The 23,040-nt window shown below is 41.3% G+C and overlaps 1 protein-coding gene across 1 annotated transcript in view; it reads left to right on the top strand.

The window, feature by feature from the left end:
• The window catches only part of tnfrsf21 (tumor necrosis factor receptor superfamily, member 21), a 64,684-nt gene that overhangs the window by 10,779 nt on the left and 30,865 nt on the right, over positions 1–23,040 (top strand). Inside the window, exons 2-3 of the mRNA XM_078274605.1 lie at positions 7,007–7,724; positions 13,871–14,455. Of these exons, the coding sequence (XP_078130731.1) occupies positions 7,007–7,724; positions 13,871–14,455 (1,303 nt within the window). The remainder of the gene's footprint in view (positions 1–7,006; positions 7,725–13,870; positions 14,456–23,040) is intronic.

The raw sequence follows: 23,040 nt of genomic DNA, 5'->3' as shown, positions 1-23,040 counted from the left end.
GGTTAAATCGTCATGGTGCTGAACACCTAACCTGGTCGGGAGCAGGTTATGTTGGAGATTAGAGATCAAGCGGTGTAAAAGCACCGCCTACTGACCAATCAATACTCGATTGATAACGGTGTCACCGTTCTTAGAAGATCCGGTGGAGCTCGGTGCGCGGAGAGAGAGAGGTGTACTCAGAAAAGTTAAAACATTTAGAGACCGACGACCCCGTTAACATTCCCTGATGGGTATTTTTATGAAAGATAAAGATTTTCAGCCGAGGTAATTGCGTATAAGCTATTTGTCTGCTTCTTGAGCCGTGTGTTTCCAATGCCACACATTGGTTTGAATTATATTTTTTATTTGCTCTCACGATCGCTTCCCACTGCCAGGGTTGCAACTGAAATAATAGGCTAAAGCAACACCAGTTTATGGAAAGCACAAGTGTAATTATGGTCAGATCTTGTGCCAAGGTGATATTGATAAGCGTCAGCTATTTTTTTGCTAGCTTTCCTTCCTGTTTTAGGAAGCAGCGACTGTATTACGTTTTGCCTGTAAAACCATGTCTGTGTTCTTCATATTTATGTAGAATTATAGTTTGCTCTTCTTATGTAAAATATGCGGCTCTGGTAGATGTTTGCGATTGATCATGCTGTGCAAACACCGCTTCTTTTATGTGAACGCTCGCGGCGCTGGATTGGGAAACCCTGGGTTGATTGAATTAGTTGTTAACCACCATCGACAGCTTATGCAGGACCGCGGTTGTTAGGTTAGGTGAAGCCGGGTAACTGAAATCAATCCAGGGCATGTTGAGCTTGATTCGTAGTACAGGCCTCTGGTTTTAACATCTGTCCTGAGTGATCCGATCACAAGTGGACAGCTTGAAGTACTAGAGGTGTGAATCTTCACTGATCTTTCGATTACGATTATCATGTCTTCGATTCGCTATCTCGATGCATCACGATGCGTCAAATAAATTTTTCTATTAAAGCCATATAGGATATTTAATTCATAGCTTTTCAAGCTTCAAAAACAAAACATTCTGCAGTGCTCTAATACTAAATAAATTGGATGCATAAAACTACAGCACTGAGCACATGGCACTTCCTGAATGTGCAAAACATAACAGAATATGTAAACAGAAAGGTTGTTAGGCCTACATTAAATTGTAAACAGAAATAATCGATTATGTACGGTGGCCCTGAAGTGCAAATCACAACAGCAAATAGAAAAACGCAACAGCAAATCATAAAACACAACAGCAAATAGGAAAACACGACAGCAAATGGGAAAACACGACGGCAAATATGAAAACACGACGGCAAATATGAAAACACGACAGCAAATAGGAAAACACGACAGCAAATAGGAAAACACTTGAACGGACCCTCCTGATTGGACAGACGGACTGTCTGTCTTTTAACAGGAAGGAGAGGTGAAAAACACGGAAAAGCGCCTACTTTTAACAGAGCGACAGTCCGTCTGTCCAATCAGGAGGTTCCGTCCGCTAGATAGGCCCTACCTTTTCCGGTAGAAGTTAATGCCGTTGTGTTTTATGATTTGTTGAAGTGTTTTCCTATTTGCTGTTGTGTTTTCCTATTTGCTGTCGTGTTTTCCTATTTGCTGTCGTTTTTTCCTATTTGCTGTTGTGTTTTCCTATTTGCTGTCGTGTTTTCCTATTTGCTGTCGTTTTTTCCTATTTGCTGTCGTGTTTTCCTATTTGCTGTCGTGTTTTCATGTTTGCTGTCGTGTTTCCCTATTTTCTGTCGTGTTTTCCTATTTGCTGTTGTGTTTTATGATTTGCTGTTGCGTTTTTCTATTTGCTGTTGTGATTTGCACTTCAGGGCCACCGTAATTATGGCCCGGCCGATTATCGACGCAGCATCGTCCATGTCCATGATTCGATGCATCGATTATTTGATTAATTTCAACACCTTTACCAAGCACGTGTGTTTTGACCTGGTGTGTGTGTGTGTGTGTGTGTGTGTGTGTGTGTGTGTGTGTGTGTGTGCGCAATTATAAATGTCAGTTATTACTTCCACATAAATAAGTGCGATGACGAATGTTAATGAAAAAGTGCTGGGGTCATGCAATTCTCTATGATAGTGTTTACCTAAAAATTGGTATTAAGCTCCTTTTCTTGACTCTTAGGAGATGCCTGGTATTTTTTAATGAGCCTGCTTCCCCAGACAAACAAAATCTGCACCATGGGTACCGACATTATAAGCATGAGTGTCCTATACTAAGCCATCACAAAGATCCTGTTTAATACTTGCATGCCTTCTCTTCCAAAACCTCACATTAAAAAGTGAGTGATACACCTCAATTACGGCAATGTTCGGCACATGCTGTGTTGATAATAAACCTCTACAAACAAGCAGAAAGAGCCACGGGGAAGGGGGGGGGGGTGACCGTCCATTGTCCTGTAGCAAGCAGAATGTTCCAATTTACTGCTGCGTGCATTCTCTACCAGCGTCTCACTTTGAACGTTGATGTGAATAAATGCATTGATGTTACTGACGCAACTAAGTTATGAGCAGCATGTCGAGAACATGCTCTGATGTTTATTGATGAGGTTTTGGGAACGAACACAAAGAGCCGAATGGGTGGTGTTGCGAAAGGGCAATGGAGCGTTGAAAGAATGGACTGCTTTATTCTTATTAGCACCAACTATAAAATGTAAAATGAGTTTTTCTTCCTTTGATCGTTTACCCCTCATGTTGTCCTCGAGGTCGAAGTTGACCCGTTTTCAAAGTTTTTTTTATATCGAAATATGGGTTTCTGTCAACCACATTGGCCATAAATAACTTGGATGCGTGGATGTACGTTGTATGGAAGCCATACAACATTCTTCGCAGGTAAAATGACTTCCTTTTGAATTGTTGGTGTTTTATTCAGTTTTATAGCATTTGAAGAAAACTTTGACATAAACCAGTCTGTGATCCACTCAACAAGTACATGGTTGATGGGAAGACAACACGAGGGTTAATTAAGAGACGTTTGTGGTGTATTTTTGTATGCCACTATCCTCCTTGATGTCTCGAAAAAAATCTCATTGATCACAATTGTCTCCTGTAGTGGACTGCTTTTGAATCAGGATGTCCAAATATTTCAAACACAATTCATGATTTAAATGTGTGGCCAGTTAATGAGCCCCCTGACCTCTCCACTTCTGAAGGGAGTGGCGGTATAACCCTTAACTAATGCTTTTGTTCAGTGCTCATGGATGACCCAACATTCATGTGCGTCATCAGAACAATTCACCCCTCAGTGCAGCACTTCAAACCCACCAGAACTGTTTGTTTGCATACCCACACAAGGCTGCTAATCTTCTGTCTTTGTCTGAATACACACACTTGGCAGGGAAGAACACACTTAAACACACTTTTTTGCACCCTTCTCCATTCTTGCTTGTGCCTCCCCTGTGTGTCCTCCACTTTTGTGTCAGATCAGGCAATCTGATTGTGACTTGGCTGCGAGACGTGGCAGAGAGTACACGTTAGACCGTGAGGTACATAGGTGATTTGGAGGGACTTACTCCTACGCCTCCACCTGCTGTATTTCAACACAGTTTTACGAAGTAAAGTAAAGCTGGAACCATTCATTGTCACTAGGCTGCCTTTCTTTTTGCTTTCCATTTGGTAGAAAGAGGGTTAGTTTACGGGGAGTCTCTGCCAGACCCTCCTGTACAGCGCTGCGGAGGAGGGTCTGGCTAGTGCACACAGCATTCCGGGATTGGAGAAAAACGTGCACTGGTTTATTGGCGTTTCTTCAAACCAATCACCATCGTCTTGGGTGGCACTAAGCACCGGGCAGAGCCGCGGTGTCTCTGCAAAATAGCCTCGGGAAGGAACTTGTTTTGGTAAAACGTGTACGTTCAAAAGTTGTTTTAGTTGTGACACAGAAAACTCAGATTGGACAGATAGTCTAGCTAGCTGTCTGGATTTACCCTGCAGAGATCTGAGGAGCAGTTAACCATAGTCCTCAGAAATTGACTAAATTCAACAATTCACATCCAGCCGAAAAAGAGGGAAATCCGGTGGAATTTCCGGCGGCAATGGAGCAATCCCAGAAGTGAAACGTAGACTAGTTTATGGGTAGCACCAGAGGGTGATGATCACCAAGGATGATATCGCCATATGGTTACAGGATCACTGAAATGTATTAAATTCCTCTTTTGCTTCGCCATGTTTACAGGTGATAACCAGGAGCGTTCTGTGCTCCTATTGGTGAATATTGGTTAGAAGGCAAAAAAAACATGTCTTTCACTATGACACAATATTGGAAAAAATGAGAACTGTCCCTCCCAATGCTCATATCCCTTCCAGTCACTGCACATCTGTTGGATTGGGCCATTATTGGGCTGATATGGTGTTGTCAGATCCTGTCATTAGCTGCTGACTCACAGACTGAGATACATTGATATAAAGACGTGTGTGTGTGTGTGTGTGTGTGTGTGTGTATATATATATATATATATATATATATATATATATATATATATATATATATATATATGGAAAAGTACAGTGAGAGCACAAGTATAGAGTTAAAACAGCTATGAGTTGAATTAGAAGATTTTATTACCACATTTAACTGGGATTGTTGAATTTTTCTACAAATAAAACAAAAGCTGTGTGTGTGTGTGTGTGTGTGTGTGTGTGTGTGTGTGTGTGTGTGTGTGTGTGTGTGTGTGTGAACTTAGACTTAGGGTTATTCCCCTAAACCCAGTGAGCTGTCAGTTTCCCAGCAGAGGGGAGCCTGAAAAAAGAAAAATAACATACAGGGAAAGCCATATGAGTCATATGTCTGTTAATATGTCAGTTGTGGTTGTAAAGTGAATGCACACTGCTGGATACTCTACTGAAGGGGATCAGGATGAGTCAGGGGAGTGAGTAAAGGAAATAGATGCTGGAATTAATGGGTTTCTAAGGAGATATTGTCTTTTAAATCTCCTAAGACCCATACATTGGGAACCTAAATTGCAACACCGGAATTTGGACTTTCCAGAATCCATGTTACTCATGTTACCCAACACACAGTATGCTCATTTCTTCCTGCCTGGCCCGTGATGTTTCATACCAAATTATACAATGATAAATCTGTGCTTGCTCACTGCTGGTCAGGAATCAGTTTTGGATTGGATTTAATGCTTTAGTTTTATGGGTCTTCATTTGTGACCTGATCAGTGTTAAAACCCAACATTCTTAAATGAATTTGGCAAACAGAGTGAAAAGAAGTCTCAATTAGGTTGGGATGGGGCACTTTTGGTCCTTCTATCTGTGGGTCCGTCCTGCCAGCTGTCTGTCTGTCCATCCATCCAGCCGTCTGTCTAGTTCTTTTGATCAAGACCAAGATAAAGTATGTTAACAACTTCCGGTCATTGTGCTATTAGTCACGCTTTGCCATACCTTCCTCCACAGCGCTGCGAAGGAGGGTCTGGCTAGTCCACACAGCATTCCGGGATGGGAGAAAAACGTGCTCTGGTTTAATGGCATTTCTTTAAACCAATCACAATCGTCTTGGGCGGTGCTAAGCGCCGAGCAGAGCCACGGTGCCTCAGGAAGGAACTTGATTGAATATGTGTACGTTCAAAGGTTGTTTTAGTTGTAACAGAACACTCAGATTGGCAGATAGTCTAGCTAGCTGTCTGGATTTACCCTGCAGAGATCTGAGGAGCAGTTAACCATAGTCCGCAGAAATCCACCGGAGTTTCAAATTCCAACACAAAGAAAGCGGAAGGTGACGAACATCTGGCTGAAAAGAAGGCCATCCGGAAGAATTTCCAAGCAGAGCAATCCCCGAAGTCGAACATCGTGGACATAGACTATCATGCTATTAAATCTGTGGGTATTTATGGTCTCTGGATGAGGATTCCTACTAATGTTTGGTATCCACTTGATTGCTCTTTTGAGCCACCCTTTGGCTCCAATTTCCATTTTATTTTTCCGTTTTTGGTGGATTATGACCATAATGGCAATTGCATGAACTTAAGTGCCCACAATTTTGCCAGCAGCTTAGCATTTTACACGGGATAACTGACACCCACTTTTCCTTATTTGCTGTGGATAAACCTTTTGTGAGTTTGGTTGTATTTAGGCCTTTTGGCAGATTTAACTTGGCTCTGAGAATTAATACTTCCTCCAGCAAGAACCATTCATAAGGATGCCATGGTTAGGAATTTTTTCCATCAGTTAATGAACTTGTGACCTCATTAACATAATTAGGTTCCCTATACGCATTGGGTTTAAATCCACCGCCATCGTCTTGTTGGTCAACTCTCTTCACTCTCGTCACGTAAGAAGTGAAATCCTGTTACTATACTGCGACTCTGCTGCTATTGCTGCACGGAACAGCACTTTTTTTACTAAGTATTGATCACACACTTAGTATTTTTACAAATTAGATGTTTTTAGTTGATAAACGTGAGCGCTGATACGCGAAAATGAACTAAATGGGTTTTGTTTCTATAAAATAAAAAAGCTAAATGCGGTGGGCAAGTAATGTAATCGGTATGAAATCGGTGTATGCCTGAACACTGTGTAACACTGGTAACACCAACTACCACAGCAAGCCTAACTATTCAGAGGAACCTTTTGAAGATATCCAATTTTGTGAGCTGTACATTATCTTAGAAGTTATTATCGGCAGACAGACACAGCTAGCGACTAGCTATATGTACCTCAGGAGTTGGTGGAGACCAAAAACGGAACTAAAAGGAGAGTGTATGTTGGTGGACAGAAACATGACTCCACATGAATGCTTATGTTGCTCTGTGACTGATTGATGTGTAAAGGCAACTGCTTGCGAACATGTTTGCCATATCAACTATCACAACAAAGTGACGATATGTTAATGTTGTGTTTACAACTTGTTTTCTGCTGTCCCCAGATAGCCAAAAATTTTTTATTGCAGGTTTAAGTATTGTGGGGTGTAATGAGCATGGGGCTTCAAATCTTGTCTAATGCTATTTGCATTTTTTTTTGGATTTCTCTTTAACTTCCACACTTTCTTCTCCCCTCAGCTCTTATGGACAGTGGTGATTGACATCTCAGCTCGGGTTTTGACTACAACCAGCCCAGCTGATCCATCCGTCCTCTCTCCCCGCCAATATCAGCACACCGACCCAGACTCAGGCACCCAGCTGGTCTGTGACAAGTGCCCGGCAGGCACCCACGTGTCTGTCCACTGCTCCCCAACAGCCGTGAGGGAGTGCAGCCACTGCCCTGAAGGCACATTCACACGGGGCGAGAATGGGGTGCAGAAATGCCATCCCTGTCGGGCTCCGTGTCCCGCAGGCTTCATTGAGAAAGCGACCTGCACGCCCATCCAGGACAGAGTCTGCACATGTCCCCCCAACAGCTTTTTGTTTGGGGATGGTGGCACAGAGTGTAGGCCCCACTCACTGTGCCCTCCAGGGACCAGGGTGAAAAGGCGGGGCAGTGAAACAGAGGACGTGCTCTGTAGGCCGTGCACCAAGGGGACTTTCTCCGCTGTGGAGTCGAGTGTGGTGAAGTGCCGAACCCACACGGACTGCCAAGCTCAGGGGCTGGTGCTGCTCACACCAGGGACTAAAGAGACCGATAATGTCTGTGGACCCCCTTCTACAACCCCCATTTCCTTTTCATCTTCATCTGTCTCCACAACCATCCTACTGGGTCCTGCACAGGCTGTGCTTGTACAGGAACCCATGACTTCTTCATCCACTCCATCATCATCACTGACTGGACCTGCACTTAAAGGTGAGAGGCACTGCTTATTCTTTGCTAATTCTGATGTAGGTCATTTTGGCATTTTTTTCATTTATTCTAAGTATGTTAATTACTGTGAATATACTCAACCCCATAGTTAAACATTTTGGGAAATAGGCTTATTCACTTTCTAAATGTCTGTGCATTTAGTTAGGGATCCACGATACTGGTTTTTCAAGGCCGATAATGATACCGATTATTCAAATTTGATGTAACCGATAACCGATATTTGGAACCGATATGCATTTACAGTAAAAATGAAAATCTTTAAGTCAAATTTAAGATTTGGAATGTTACAAACTCCAAAACAAAACTTTTTTTTAAAATGCTTAAAGCAAATATTTAATACATTAGGAACTTCGAAACAGACACAGAGCTGAAGCTAGTAGCACACTTTTTAATTAATTAACTTTATCAGTTATCAGGCAAATAAAACGCTGATACAGAATCTGAAAACTGCCAAAAAACGGCCCGATAATCCGTCTATCCCTACATTTAGTACAGAGCTGGAGTCAGGATCAGCCTAGCTTAGCTTAAAGAGTGGAAGCAGGGGGGGACAGCTAGCCCTAGCTCTCTTCGCTCAAAAAATGCACCTACCAGCACCTCTAAAGCTTACTAGTTAACATTTTGTATCTTGTTTATTGTCCGCACATGAACAGAAATTTGTTCTTAAACCTATTTCTTGACAAAAAACAGTTAATCCATTCCCTCAGTACTTCATCTCTCCGACCATTGCTAACCCGAGTTTGCTGAGAAATAGTTATAACACATAACTCCTCCTCAAACCACAACCTGTCATTTTTACAGTTCTGTTTGTATACGGATTGAACACAGACATTACAAAGTGTTAATTTAGTGGACTTTAGGTGCCGGTCAAAGCATTTTTTTGTTTCCCTCTGCCTCCAGTCTCCAGTTTAAGCTCATTCCTCGCTAAAGATTTTTTTATATCATGTTCAGATTTTTGTGTATTGAGTATTAATATGCATTATTGCTCAAGTTGCTGTTGCAGCATGATTACATCAATGACACTGGGGATTCCAAAAAGGAATGGGAGGAGAGGACATGCATAGGCAAAGAAACAAACTGGTAGCAGCTCCCTATCTCAGGAATGTTATTATGTGTTGTCAGGAGGAGTTATGGGTATTTGGGTCTTCCTCATTCAGCCTCCTTTTTTCCTGCTCCCTCCCTTCTTACTTTTAGATCGAAAAGTGAGGGAAAAAAATCCTCTTTTCTTATTGTCTTCGTGTTCTCTGTCCTCCTCCCTCCTGCATCATCTCTCTTACCGGTTTAACATCAGTCCTGTCATTTCTCAGAATCAACCATCCATAGCCAGTATACCCCTCCTTCTCACATAAGCCTCTTTCCGACAAAGTAGTTACAGGAACGTAGTTATAGGAACAGTCCACTTCTAAACAGTTCTACTAACTACTCTCCCCCAAAACTGGTTTTGCCATTTGCGTTCACACTGGCCAAGTGGCCATAGGAACTGACCTTTTAGTTATTATAACACAGCCATCTAACCACCACTATGCGGAAAAGGGAAAAGACCCTGCCCTGAAGTAGGAGCTGAAAGAGTTACAAGAACTGTGGCCAGAGGAACTTAATAATCCCCAAATTGGTCCAGTCGGAACATGAGAAAAAAAGGGTTCTACGAACGTTATGTTCTAGGAACTGCAAAAATCCCTCCGGTGGGAAAGGGGCTAATGCCAGTGTAGACCTTTTTGTGATGATAACACAAAAAATTCACAAGAATGTCAACAGGTGTGATTAGATGGCTGTGTGAACACAAAAGAGCTTTTGTTATTATAACACGGCCATCTAACCACCACAATATTTTGTTGATACCACAGCCATTTAACCTGCTGCTGCTCTTTTTAATCAAGCAGGTAGGCCTACCTTCATGTGTGCATGTACAAATAACTGTAGTAACCCACTTTTCTATTAAATATTTTATTTATATCAAAGTAAAACAAACTTTAGAGTGCAAAGATAAACTTAAGACCTCTTTACAAAAGTAGAAGGCATGCTAAACAGTGAAGTTAATACAATATTAAAGAGATGCAGAAAAGGGAAAAGAGAAAGACCGTGCCCGGCCAGGAACCGCGGAAGACTCGGGCGGTTGCGGTTACATTCGGTCTCGACATACTATTTACACACTCCCACTGACCGACCCTAGACTCACGCACTGGCCACGGTTACATTCGGTAGCCTGGTGCGCGGTCTTCTCGTGACAGTATAACTACCATGTAGCAGCATTCACTTCTAACATTTAACTTAACATAACTACCAAGATAACATTACGTGTATTTGTAGGTGATATAATACTTTCCCCTTGGTAATGTAGCCTATGGATTTCCATGAACACAATTCTAAAATGCACGAGACATAAAGGCTTCTGCTATCGGTTGATAACTCAAACTTGCCGAGAACCTAGACACCCGTTTTATTACATTATAGACTCATGCATTAGGCATGGTTAAGGTCTCGTTCAGTAGCCTGGTGCGCGGTCTCCTGGTGACAGCCTACCTACCATGTAACAAACATTTAACTTAACATAACTACTAAGATAACATGACGTGTATTTGTATGTGATGTACTTCCCCATCGATAATGTGTGAATTGCCATGAACACAATCATCTAAGATGCACCAGAAACAAGGCTTGGTTAATAACTCAAACTTGCTGAGAATCAAGACACCGCTTGATTACATGACTCGAGCGGGCTGGCCGGTTTCACGGTTACATTCGGTCTCGTTCAGTAGCCTGGTGCGCGGTCTAGGTAGCTCATTTCCTGATTGATTCTACCACCCCCACTCCAGTGGAGGCGCTAATGAGCTAGATTACTACACACACAGTAGCAGAAGAATACCAGCTACACACAACGGCACGAATGAGGTAAAAGAAAACAACAGGAGTGAGTCGGTTCATTGACGTATGGCACTCGATTCTCCCGGTTCAATGACACGAGTCGGGTTAATTAACCGGCTCTTCGGTCAGTTCGTCAACACTACTATAGACCCTCACACCTTTTAAAATGCAACTATTATATAGCATTTTCAGGATAATAGTTGTATTTTGTGTTTGTACTAGAACATGTTTACATGCTTTAATGTTAAAAAAAACACTTTATTTTTCTCATACAGCCCATGGCTGCTGCACCTGTATTCAACATCTGTATGAGATGCTCTGTAGGAGCACCTTTTTCTTTAAGCCCCCCTCCCGACAAAGCCCAGTCTGCTCTGATTGGCCAGAGTGTTTCCTGGAATCTGAGCTACGCCGCAGCCTCCGCTGTTGTTTCACTAGTTGAAACTGGAGCTACTGCAACGGAGTAGCTATATAGCAGTATATGTATTTTTACCATGAAAAAAACACCAATAAAGGCTTCTTAACCAAATACTACACAGCCGGACGTGTCCCAGCAGTAATTCGAACCTGAAATTGGGGAGAAATGACCAGCATTGTCTGCCAAGATTACCGCTATCTTGCGTTAGCAGCCACTTGATATTTAGCACTAGGCTAACGTTAGATTGTAATGGAACTAGGCAGCACTTTCAACTGTCAAAGATAGCAGATAATGGCTTTTAAACCAAATACTGCATAACCGGGAATGTTTAGGGGTAATGTGACCAGGATTTGGGGAGAATTTAACAACACTGGCAGCCAAGGTGATATTTTACTGCCATTAGCATGTAGCTACATGCGACAATGTTAACACCACCGCAGTAGCGTAGTAAAAAAACACTCCAGTCCTGCCTATCTGGAGCAGATGACCAATCATAGAAGGCCAGCTTAGAGTTGCCTAACGCTTAGCCGAGAGTAGAAAAAACTGTTGAAACCGGAGCATTCCGAACAGTTGGAAATCTGAACGTTTTAGCTCACTGTGGTTTCTCTAAAAGACGTTTAGCTCATTATTTGAGGTTTAACATGAAAGTCCGACGTTATAACATTGTAGATATGACAGAAAATATGAAAAAGCATAATATGTCCCCTTTAATACTGTCACTGCTGTTTGTGCTGGAATGAGATCGTTGGCTTCTCAGCCAGTTAATTTGACCCCGTCTTTGCTGTAATAAGAGGGGAAAGTTGGGGTGGGTGTTGCACACTCACTTTCCACACGGTGGAAAAAACGGGTGTGTTCACCATATTTAATTTGATGTAATTCACTTCATGTAAAGAGGCTTTGAAGTCGTATCACACGTTGTTTTCCATCCAAAATATGTTTTAACACAGTTTGAATATATTCATGTTCGCAAATAGTCAACAAATTGAAAGATTGACGTTATGCGTATTCACCATCTTATTCTCTTTTTTTAATTTTGACCATAAGATATTAAGATGAAGGCATTTGTCATGACAGTTTCATTAGTGACAGTTTCAGTGTGAATCTTTAGTTATACTTAGACCGCTGCATATTGCATGTAGAATCACACATCGATAATCAATAGAGGTTGGTGACGCACTAGTATCGACTGACCATTACGTTTGTTCCCATGTCTGGAAAAACATTGACTGACTGTCCCTTCTGTTGTTTATGTCTAACAGGACAATCCTAATTGTTCTTTTTTTTCCACTTCAAGAGATTACAGAGATTGTATTAGCTGTGAATTGTTAGCCCATCCCAATCCCTTCTCCTTTTTAGTCAGTAGTTAGTTTGCTTAAGCTTGGAGCAGACTGTGGGGTGAGCAATTTAGAACTCATCTGCTGTGAGATTACGAGATGGAGCACAGCTGGTGGAAGGAGTACAGGCAGTTTGTACTTTGTTTTGATTTTCACTCATAATTTTGACCAATAAATACATGAAACAAAATGTCTTATTTCCATCAATTTCCATCACATTTTCTTCATGCTTTCTAATGTTTGAGACTTGACTGGAGCTCTTTTAATTAGGTCATCTCGTTGTGCCAGCTTCTTCAGCAATGGTTTAATTGAACCCGACTGGAGAATTAGCGCCACCAGCTGTTTCAAAGAACCAACTCCTACTTTCTCAAAACAGTAGTGGATGCAAACTCACATTAATTAATTGATCAGTTTTCTGGAAATTGGGTTACAATTAGCTCTTCATTTGGATGGAAACCTGGCTAATGAGGACCAACTAACTTTTATTGAGCGTGTTGTATCCATAGAGTAATGAATAATGGACAAGCTTCCGGGCCTGAAAAGTGAAGCCAATGCGGGAGTGCCTTAAACTTGCATTTTATCTAATTTCCAGCAGGGGGCGACTCCACTGGTTGCAAAATGAAGTCTGTTTCTATAGAAGTCTATAGGAAAATGATCCTACTTCTCACTTGATTTTATTACCTAAGTAACATTTTTCATAATGAGTTTATGGTCGCTACTTTCAAGTCTTCTTCAATACAGCATGATGTTCATTTAGTAAATTATGATCCCATTTATTTTAAAATTGACGATAAAGCAAGGGATGCTTTAGGGCGTGGCTACACGCCAACCTGTCAATCATGATAGAGGCTTAGCATTGCCAACCATGGCACTGTGTACATTAAAATAGCTGTGAACTTTTTTTGGGTGTTGTCTGTTTTTTTTAGTCTTGAATTTTGACCTTCTGCATGATTGATGATTCGCTTCATAAGGGTTGAAAAAATTGCAAATATGACAGTAAAATGTCCTAGTCAGTACATATCTTGATCACCAAATTTAAGGGATCTAATTAGAAATGTTTAATTATGCTATGTGTTAATGTTAAAACATGGGCTGATAGAAAATTGGCTAATAGATTGTTTTCTGACTCTTTAAACTCTCAAATATCAATATCGGCCTCAAAAATCAAGTATCGGTTGGGCTCCAGTGTATACTGGATGGGCACCCAAGGGTGAAGGAAATCAGCAGGGAAAGCAGATAACTGAGAGAAAAGGGGGAGGTTATTCCTCCTTTTGTTTGTGTGCCAGATTACTTGCATGGATTACAGTTTTAGGATTCCCTCCTGTGATACCTTCTGTTTTCATTGTCTGGGTTAAGCAAAACTCTGAAGTGAGTGAATTTAATTTCCTCTCTCTTTCTGTGTTGCCTCTCATCTCTTACCTCTGTACTATCTGTCTCTTTGCTCTCTTTTGTTCTCTCATCTCTCCTCTTCTTGCTTGCTATATCTTCCTGTTCATCAATTCCTCTGTCTCTCATCACAGGCACCTACAGCCAGTCAGCAACCATTCAACTGAGGGGAAACCCAGGTGGGCAAGACCACCATGCAGAGGGGCTATTCCTTAGCCGGTCTGGCACTCCCACCCAACAAAATCTTGATCCCCCACAGACTCCACCGCTCTCAGCTCACAAGCAGCTCATGGACCTCGAGCAACAGCAGGGGCAACCCAATTCTGACCCTGTGCCAGGCCCCAACAAGAGGACGGTGGAGGGTCTGGAGGGTGCAGAGGTAGTCAGGGTTGGGACGGGTATCAGCAAGGTAGCTGGGCAGGGGAGTGGAGGAGGTGGAAGTGGGGTCTCCAGCTACTACAGGCCCACTCGTAGGGGATCCCCAAGGCCAAGCACCCACGATCACTTTGACATCAACGAGCACCTCCCCTGGATGATAGTGCTGCTGCTCCTGCTGGTCCTGGTGGTGATCGTGATCTGCAGCGTGAAGCGGAGTTCTCACGTGCTGAAGAAGGGTCCCATGGACCCTAGCAGCATCATGGAGAAGGCAATTCAGAAGAAACCATCCATGCCTCCAATGCAGGTCAAAGAGAAGTGGATCTACTACTCCAACGGACAGGGTAAGTCCTGGTAGTCCTAAGTATACTGGTTCTAATGAAAGATTGTGGGAGGCTGCTTTGGCATATAAATGGGTCACAAGTTAAAGGAAAAACCAACATAAAGTTTCTTGGACCAACACAAGCCTCCAGAACAGCTCCAGCCCTTCTTGGTACACATTCTCAAAATATCTAGACCGTATCCCCCATTTCTACCTACATCACAGATTCAGTCAGTCAGTTGAAGGATGTTTTATTAATGGAGTGACCTATGCTACCATGCTAATCCACCTTATAGTTGATTTAAATATTTCTATTCACACTCATAAGTATCCTTAGGACATTAAGTTAGATTTGGTTGGAAAGGCAAACTGGTACTCAAAAGCACATTGACAGTAGTTGAAGGTGAAGGAATGTCTCATTTACATCTTAATGGAAATTCTTGACTCTGGTGCCCCCAGTAGTAGTATCAAATAAGATGCTACAATGGATTTGACTGGCAGAGCGGAGGCTCCACGCAGAGCTTTCACCGTAGCCTACATAAGTGGCCTGATGTTTATACTTGTGCGCTGGTTTGTGCGTCAAAGCGTTGTGTGTGTGTGTGTGGGGAGTGGGTGATAGAGCGAGGGAGAAGTGCGAGAGTGGCAGTGATTAGCTCCGGAGCGAGTACCGACTCTAGAGTCATAGTGAGAGAAACAAAGTGTCTCCCCTGTGTTTTCTGACCAAGGTGGGAAATCTGTAGCAGGAAAGGTTAACCCTCTCCTTGATTTCATGTTGTTTATGGAGAAGGAGAACCAGGAAATGAGTCATGTAGTTACATTTTTCGAGAGATGCACGTCAGGCTATGGCATAGGGTCTGGCATAAACGCAGAGGGGTCTGCGGGGGTACGCCGTCGATTCTACGCACAACCATAAAACGATCTTTAGGGTTGGGAACCAAAACCCCTAAACAACCTCTATCTACCGGACAGAATTACAACACCGATTTCGGTGATTCATTTTGGTGCCACTTAAATGTCTGTGCTGCCCTCTGGTGCTCCGAAATGGTAGTTAACACCAACGTTATACTTGGCAGCAGGTAACCTAAGCCTTCCGTTAGCTAGTAGCTGGTTTAAACATGTTTGAAATGCTGACACCTAAACGGTCTAACGTATGGCTGTATGTCACTGGAAAGGATTCCAACACCGGGATGTACAACAGTCTGCAGCTAAAGACACAGTGTAGACAAGCTGCACTTTGAGACACCATGGCAACTACCGCAGTCGGAATTGTTGGAGAAACAACACAGACCTGACTTAATGGTGCGTTTAATTGCAACTTCTAAGCTCATGGTTCTTTCAATGTTATTGTAAAGTACCCTTCTGCCATCTAGTGGTAGTGTTACTTTCGTCAACGAAAATTATGACGTAATTCCGTCGTCAACGAACCTTTATCATGTGACGAAGACGAGACGCAACGTAAATGCTGGTCATGTGACGATGACTATAATTAAACGTATAATGCAATATTGTTGACGAATAAAAACGACTAAATGTGGTTTACAACATAAAAAGTATGCTAAAATGTCTCTTCATTTTCATTGACCAAAATGAGACGAGACAAAATGTTATAACTTTATTTCGTCTTGTTTAGTCGCATTATTATTATTATTAGTATTTTGCAGTATTTTGCAGTATTTCTGTTCCCTGTGTCTCACTTCAGGGGCTGCATCAGGTCGCACTTGGGTCACACTGCGCAGATGGAGGCGACGTAACTTCCTCAAGCCCTGTCGCAGCATTATTTAATTTAGAAGATGCAGTGGTGAGTTAGAGAGTGAGACGAGCATAAACAACAACAACCAAAATTAAGTCTGACACAGAGAAAGGGACCGTGGCTGGCCAGCCGGAGTTGGTCTTTGGGAGAAAAAGAATAAACAGCATTTGGAAAAACTTTCATTACATAGAATTGGAAAAGAAAACAGAAATGTCAATAATCAAACCTCCTACAAAGCTCCACTGACGATTACACACAGTATATGACATCGTGTTCATAACAATGTCAGTGTGACGTCCTCGGCTCAACATGGCCTACATCTGCAAATAACATAGCAAGTCACGGACTTTTAGTTGCATTATGGATGTCCCACTTGGGTGTAATGACCTGCGTTAGTTCTGGTCCGCGTAGAACCATTTGTTGATGTGATCGAACCACTGTGGGTATCTGATCCAATCAATTCTGCCCTACAGCACATAGTGTGGAGGGCAGTAGTTACACAAGGATGTGACCCTGTTGTAGAACCACCCGGCTGTCACTATCCACCCCCAACACACTCAGGTTGCAGCACTGCATCTTGGTGTCTCCTTTCTTTCCTCATCTCTCTTGTTTTTCCTTCTTGTTTTTAGTGACTTCCCACTTCCTTTGCCATTTCTCTATATCTTTTTATTTTTGCTTATTTTCTCTTTGTATTTTGTTCTTACACTCAGTCTTTTTGTTTCTTTCTCCTCTGTTTCACTCACTAAGCCTTATTTGTTTATCTCTTCCTACCTCCAGCTTTCTTGCCACCTTTGTATACCTCCTCCTTTATTTGCCTTTCTTTCACTTCATTGTATCAGTAGCTCTCTTTACCCTCTTGTGTAATGCTTTTCACCTCATTCCAACTTCTTTGTCTGAAGCTTGTTGTTTAGGTTTAGGATTCCACTTCTCCCTCTATTACTAGTGTTACCCCCCACACTCCTCTTTAGCTCCCGTCTGTTGACACTGTGGCTATCAACTGGTACAGTAGGCTACATTTTGCCCACACAAGAGCTCTTGATTTCACAATGAAAGAGACCGAAACCCATGGGACACCTTCTGCCTGAGACACTGTATGTGTGTGCGTGTGTGTGTGCATGCGTGTATGGCTGTGGGTGTGGGTGCTGTGATAAAGCCCAGCCACCCGCCACCCTCTATCTTCTCCCTCAGTGGCTGACCGCAGAGAACTGGAATAATCTGGTTTCAGCTGCATCAGGGTTGTTGTTTGGTTGGCAAAGGCACATTAGTGGGTCCATTGGGTCTCGTACAGGGTGACAAATAGATATATAAACCCAAAGGAAATGAAGAGAGAGTGAGATGGTACAGGAGTGGTGTGTGTATATGTTTGATAGGGAGGGTTGTGGGTTTGACAGGAGGACATGTTGTATTGTTGCATTGTTGGCTAACCACACTGAGGTTTCCCTGCCGTTACTTAGCAGCCCAGACACTAAAGATGTGTGACAAAGAGAAGTATGGATACAATAAGTAATTCATGATGCCATAAGAGATAAAGTGCAGGTTTTTACCAACCCATGAACTGTATGGCATTCTGCAAAAAATCTGCAAGATTAACGCAAATGCCTAAGTAACTACTTTTCTTACAACTGCACTAATTAATAGTCTTATATTAACACCAAAATGACTATATGTGAAAGGGGTCAACCCACAGATCACTATTAATCACTCTCACTCAGCTGACTAATTGATTAATCAATCGACGGAAAAATATTATATAAAAACTGAGATGGAACTTTTTCACCATTTTATAGATGGAAACGATTAATCACTTAATAGAGAAAATAATCTGCAGATTAATTGATAATGAAAACAATCGTTAAAAAGTTACTATGCAGGTCCTCTTAGCTCTACAAAAGGTTTTAGCATATCTCAATGTTGTTGTTTTTAAAGATTATTTTTGGACATTTCTAGGTCTTTATTATGCAGGACAGCTGAATATGTGAAAGGGGAGAGAGGGAATGACATGCAGCAAAGGGCCACAGGTTGGAGTCGAACCCACGGCCGCTGCAACAAGGACTGAGCCTTTGTACATGGGGCGCATGCTCTACCAGCTAACTTGGCGCCCCAGTGTTTCGGTTTTTACAGCCCACAATATTACTATTTTTACTATATACTCTCACCAGTGAAGATTTTTTTTTTACCGACCAGCGCGTACCCACCCAGCATCAAACAGCTGACATATAAAGTTTGCAACTAGCTAGTGAACATATTGAAGCATTTAGCTGTTAAAGAGCCAGGAGTTGGTGGAGACCAAAACAAAGTCAAAATGAGAGTGAATGTTGTTAAATTCATCAAGAAACACAACTTTAATTGAATGCTTTTCATTTTATGTGTCTGCTGGATGTGTAAACAAGACTAGTTTGAAACCTAGTATATGGCTGGACCGTGAATGGTTAATGTGCTTAATTGTGGCCAAATTATTACCCAGATTATCAGCGGTAGTGTCTATAATGTGAATTCTTGGATCTTAAATGTTCATCTGTAGTGGTCCCAGTAATATTTGTTTGTGTACTGAAGTAGCATTTCATATGACATGGTTAAGTTACATTTGAGACAAATAATTTAGGGCTTTTTTAATTAATTGAATTCAAAAATGCAATCACGTTAAGTGTTATTGTGTAATTAATTCAGTTACTTTGTTGGTGACACTTTACTTGAAGGTATCGACATAATCGTGACATGACACTGTCATAACTATGACATGACACTGTCATGTACGTGTCATAAACGTTATAAATAAGTCAAATGTATTGTCATTAAGTGTCATTTGGTTTTTGTCATGACAAGATGACATTGTTTGGGTTGTCTTGATTATGTCATTGACATTAATCAAAGTGACATTACCAGAAGTTGTCTTGGTCATGACAAGTTGACATTAAATGTGTTTGGGATGCCTTCGTAATGACAACTTGACATTAACCAGGATGACATTACCAGAGGATGTCTTTGTCATGACAACTTGACATAATGTCATCTAGTTTAATGCCAAGTTGTCTTAATAAGGACACTCCAAAGAAATTTAATGTCAAGTTGTCATGACAAAGACATCCTCTGGTAATGTCATCCTGGTTAATGTCAAGTTGTCATTACCAGGACATCCCAAACAAATTTAATGTCAAGTTGTCATGACCAAGACAACTTCTGGTAATGTCACTTTGATTAATGTCAAGTTGTCATAATCAAGACAACCCAAACAATGTCAACTTGTCATGACAAAAACCGAATGACACATAATGACAGAAGTAATAAACGTTAATGACTTGTTTATAACGTTTATGACACGTTCATGACAGTGTCCTGTCATAGTTTTGACAGTGTCATATCACGATTATGTCGATACCTTCAAGTACAGTGTTACCTGTTTGTTAAACAGACCAGAGAGTTGACAATTATGAACATGCGCACAGCCTCAAATGTTGGTCTTAAAAAGCTCCAGCATTTATTCATGGACCAACTGAAACCGACGCTGTACATTTACTACTACCTGACAACTTTACGGTTTGTTTCTTCTTAAGTTCCACTGGCATCGTTTCCTTGGGCTACTTTCAGATGGTTCTAATTTAAAGAGGATTTTTCCTACTCCTTTAACTTACTGTATCTGAGTTTTAACTCAACAGTCTGAAGTACCACACCAAGTCAAGGCATGATTTTGATTTAATTTTTCTGATCAACCTTGTATGGCCAAGAATAGATACCAAAAGCAGTGTAATTTTCTGTAAGGAGATGCAAATAACCAAAGTAATCAAACCATTAATGGTAACCAGCCTTTGCACTGCCAATCAAATTTCGTAGGAAATCATCTGAATTGTGTTACAACAGTGTTTCTCACTCCTGGTACTCAAAGTCTTATTGGCTTCTACTCCGGACAGAATAGGTCATTTGTCATTGCCTTCCAAAACTCCTTATGCCCGTCAAAGAAAAAGATGCTGCATGGTAAGGTTAGGGAAAGATCTTGGTTATTGTTAAAAGAAACCAACGTTGACTGTTGGTAGGGGATGGGACGCAAATAGCCTAGCACTTTTCTGTCAGACAGAACCGATTCCATTTAAATTTAATCAATACAATACTTTTCTTCTGTCTTTTTGTTATTGTTGATTAGTTCAAACCCGCTGCTCAAATCCAAAGACAAAGATAATGCTGCTCATGCTTATCAGTTACAGTTAGACTCATACTATTTGCCCCTTTAGGTTGCCACTATGCGTAACTAATTGTGAAAACATGTCTAGCTAAAACCTATTTCTGTGTGACAATCCATGTTAAAGCCTTTAAGACATTTAAAGACCGATTTCTAAACTGACCTTTTTGTGTGTGTGTGTGTGTGTGTGTGTGTGTGTGTGTGTGTGTGTGTGTGTGTGTGTGTGTGATTTTGCGCCCATGTGAATGTATTTACGTGGCGATATATGTATACACATGCAACCCAAACAGCCATTTTACACTGCTATTCACTCTCTGGAACATAAAACAAAACAGCTTCTTAATCCTTTCAAGGTGCGTGGCTGGCTCCCCTTGAAGGTTGTAATACACCTTTACTAGAGCAGTTAAAACACTCAGGCAATAAAGGAAAAAAGAAAAGGAAACGACAAAGCACAGATCACACACGTACAGTACTTGGCATTTGCTCAGAGCCGGTCAGGAAGTAGTGAAAACTGCTACTCCTCCACAGCAGGGAGTGAAAGGGGCTTTCCAGGGCCACGGGCAAGATTTTTATTGCACAGGATCTGAAAAACCTATTTGTTAAATATGAAACATGGGTTCAGCAGTCAAATTTAAATAAAAGGGAATCACAAAAATGTTGTATAAAGGTTAGCTTGGTTGAGATAAAAAAAAAAAATGTATCGCAATGCAATTTCTAAACGGCCTAGGGTGTAAACTACTTTTGATTTCACCTGTTTGACTTCAGACGCCACTAGACGTTTTCCTAGTTTATTGATTTCAAGAGATTTATTTCAATTTATTTAGTTATTTTGATGTGGGATTTGTTTTAAAATTTAAAACGATGCATTTTTTTGTAGATTTTTGTTATTTAAGATAAAAATACAATTTCAGTTGCACTTTTGATAAGAGGACATATCTGTTGTTTTGCACAGTTTATATAAATAAAGGAATAGTTTCCAGTCATTTGTCTGCAGCTCATTCTGTTAAAAAAAAAAATGGCTAGAAAATTGTATTTGGGAATTTAAAATCGTGAATCTGATCGAATTGTGAGTTGAGTGTATCATTATATCCCTAGCCAGGTGTGCAGAGGTGCAAAGTAGGGCGTCTCAAGCTCTTTTTAATTTTTTTTTATAATTATTATTATTATTATTATTATTTATTTTTTTAAAGATAATTATTTTGGGCATTTTAGGCCTTTATTTCCATAGGACAGATGAAGACATGAAAGGGGAGAGAGGGGGGGGAATGACATGCAGCAAAGGGCCACAGGTCGTGAGTGGAACCCGTGGCTGCTGCATCGAGGAGTAAACGTCTATATATGTGCGCCTGCTCTACCAACTGAGCTAACCCGGCCACACTTGCACACTTTAGTGCGTTACTTTTTGATATTAATGAACGTCCGTTACATTCAAGCCATTGCCAAATGAGTTGCTACAAAGCTAATTAAGACTATCCGCTCCACACAACTCTCTGGATTTCTCAGTGTGGCTATGTTCAGAGGATTGTGTCGTCCGGCGACTTTCGCACGCAGAAACTCAAGTGATGATAATTTCCTCTTCTGAAGAGTCCATCATGTTTTTTGCGCGATCACTTAAGGCTTGTATCATGTGGACGCGCCGACAGTTTTGTTGTCATTACTTAGAATTCCTCATGGGGGAGATAAAAACTACAATCATAGCTTTAAGGGAGAGACTGACCGATGCTTCCTAATCCCCATTTATTCATTGTGTCAAGACCACAAAGACACGCAAAAACAGAGTTGTTGGAGCCAATAAGATGCAGCCAATACGAGGCTATGACCGCAAGCTTTTTGCGCCGCCTTCAAACGTGTCTTTTCGGAACGGATATAAACCGATTAGCTTGAAGTATAATGAATCCTTAAGGACCACATGTTTGACATGTTTCATTCTAAGATCAGAATCTATCACAGTGAACATTTTATTAACCAACATTTTCAGAAATACTTTTTGTGGCTTGGTAATGCAATTGCAAGCAAGAACTGTTTTGACAGCCGTTGTTAGTGTGTTCATGGACACTGGGAAATCAGAAATTTGATAATCGGCTGCCAATAGGTAATGCATTACTAGCCATGAAAACAAATATTAACCTGAAAGTTAAACAGTAAGCAAAGGTGGACACAATTGGAATTTGGTTTTGTTTTTGTTTTCAAAAAGTAGCTTTTTGGCACGCTGAAATCTCAGATTTCAGATCAGCCGGAATTCTGTTTCATCAACACATGATAAACACAGCAATGAAATTAAATTATGTGTGTTTTAAAATGTCTCCAAGTTGATTTAGAACATCAATCCAAGACCTTATGGTATACTTCGGAAAATGTTCATCAGTAATGTATAGTATGCAGTTTGTAGTTACTGGTCATAAACATGGAAAACCCATAACATCACAGAACATCAGATAGAGGCAGGTTGGCCTTGTTGTGGTCACCAGGCATATTATTTACAACATATATTTCCAAAGTCAGATGCAGATTGTAGAGGAAAACATGAAGGAAAACAACATTCTACCTGCCCACCATCCTCCCTCGTTAAACATCCACACCGTTACTAATGCCAAGTTCCACATCCAAGCCCAGCGGGGAGCTACGTGTTAGAATATACTGCGCTGTGCAGTACCAGGGTGGGCCGAGGTAGCCTGCTCATTGTTCA

This window comes from Sander vitreus, chromosome 18 (assembly GCF_031162955.1).
Source record: "Sander vitreus isolate 19-12246 chromosome 18, sanVit1, whole genome shotgun sequence".
NCBI classification, from domain to species: domain Eukaryota; kingdom Metazoa; phylum Chordata; class Actinopteri; order Perciformes; family Percidae; genus Sander; species Sander vitreus.
Note: the sequence above shows the minus strand (reverse complement) of the source record. Positions and strands in the feature narration are given on the sequence as shown.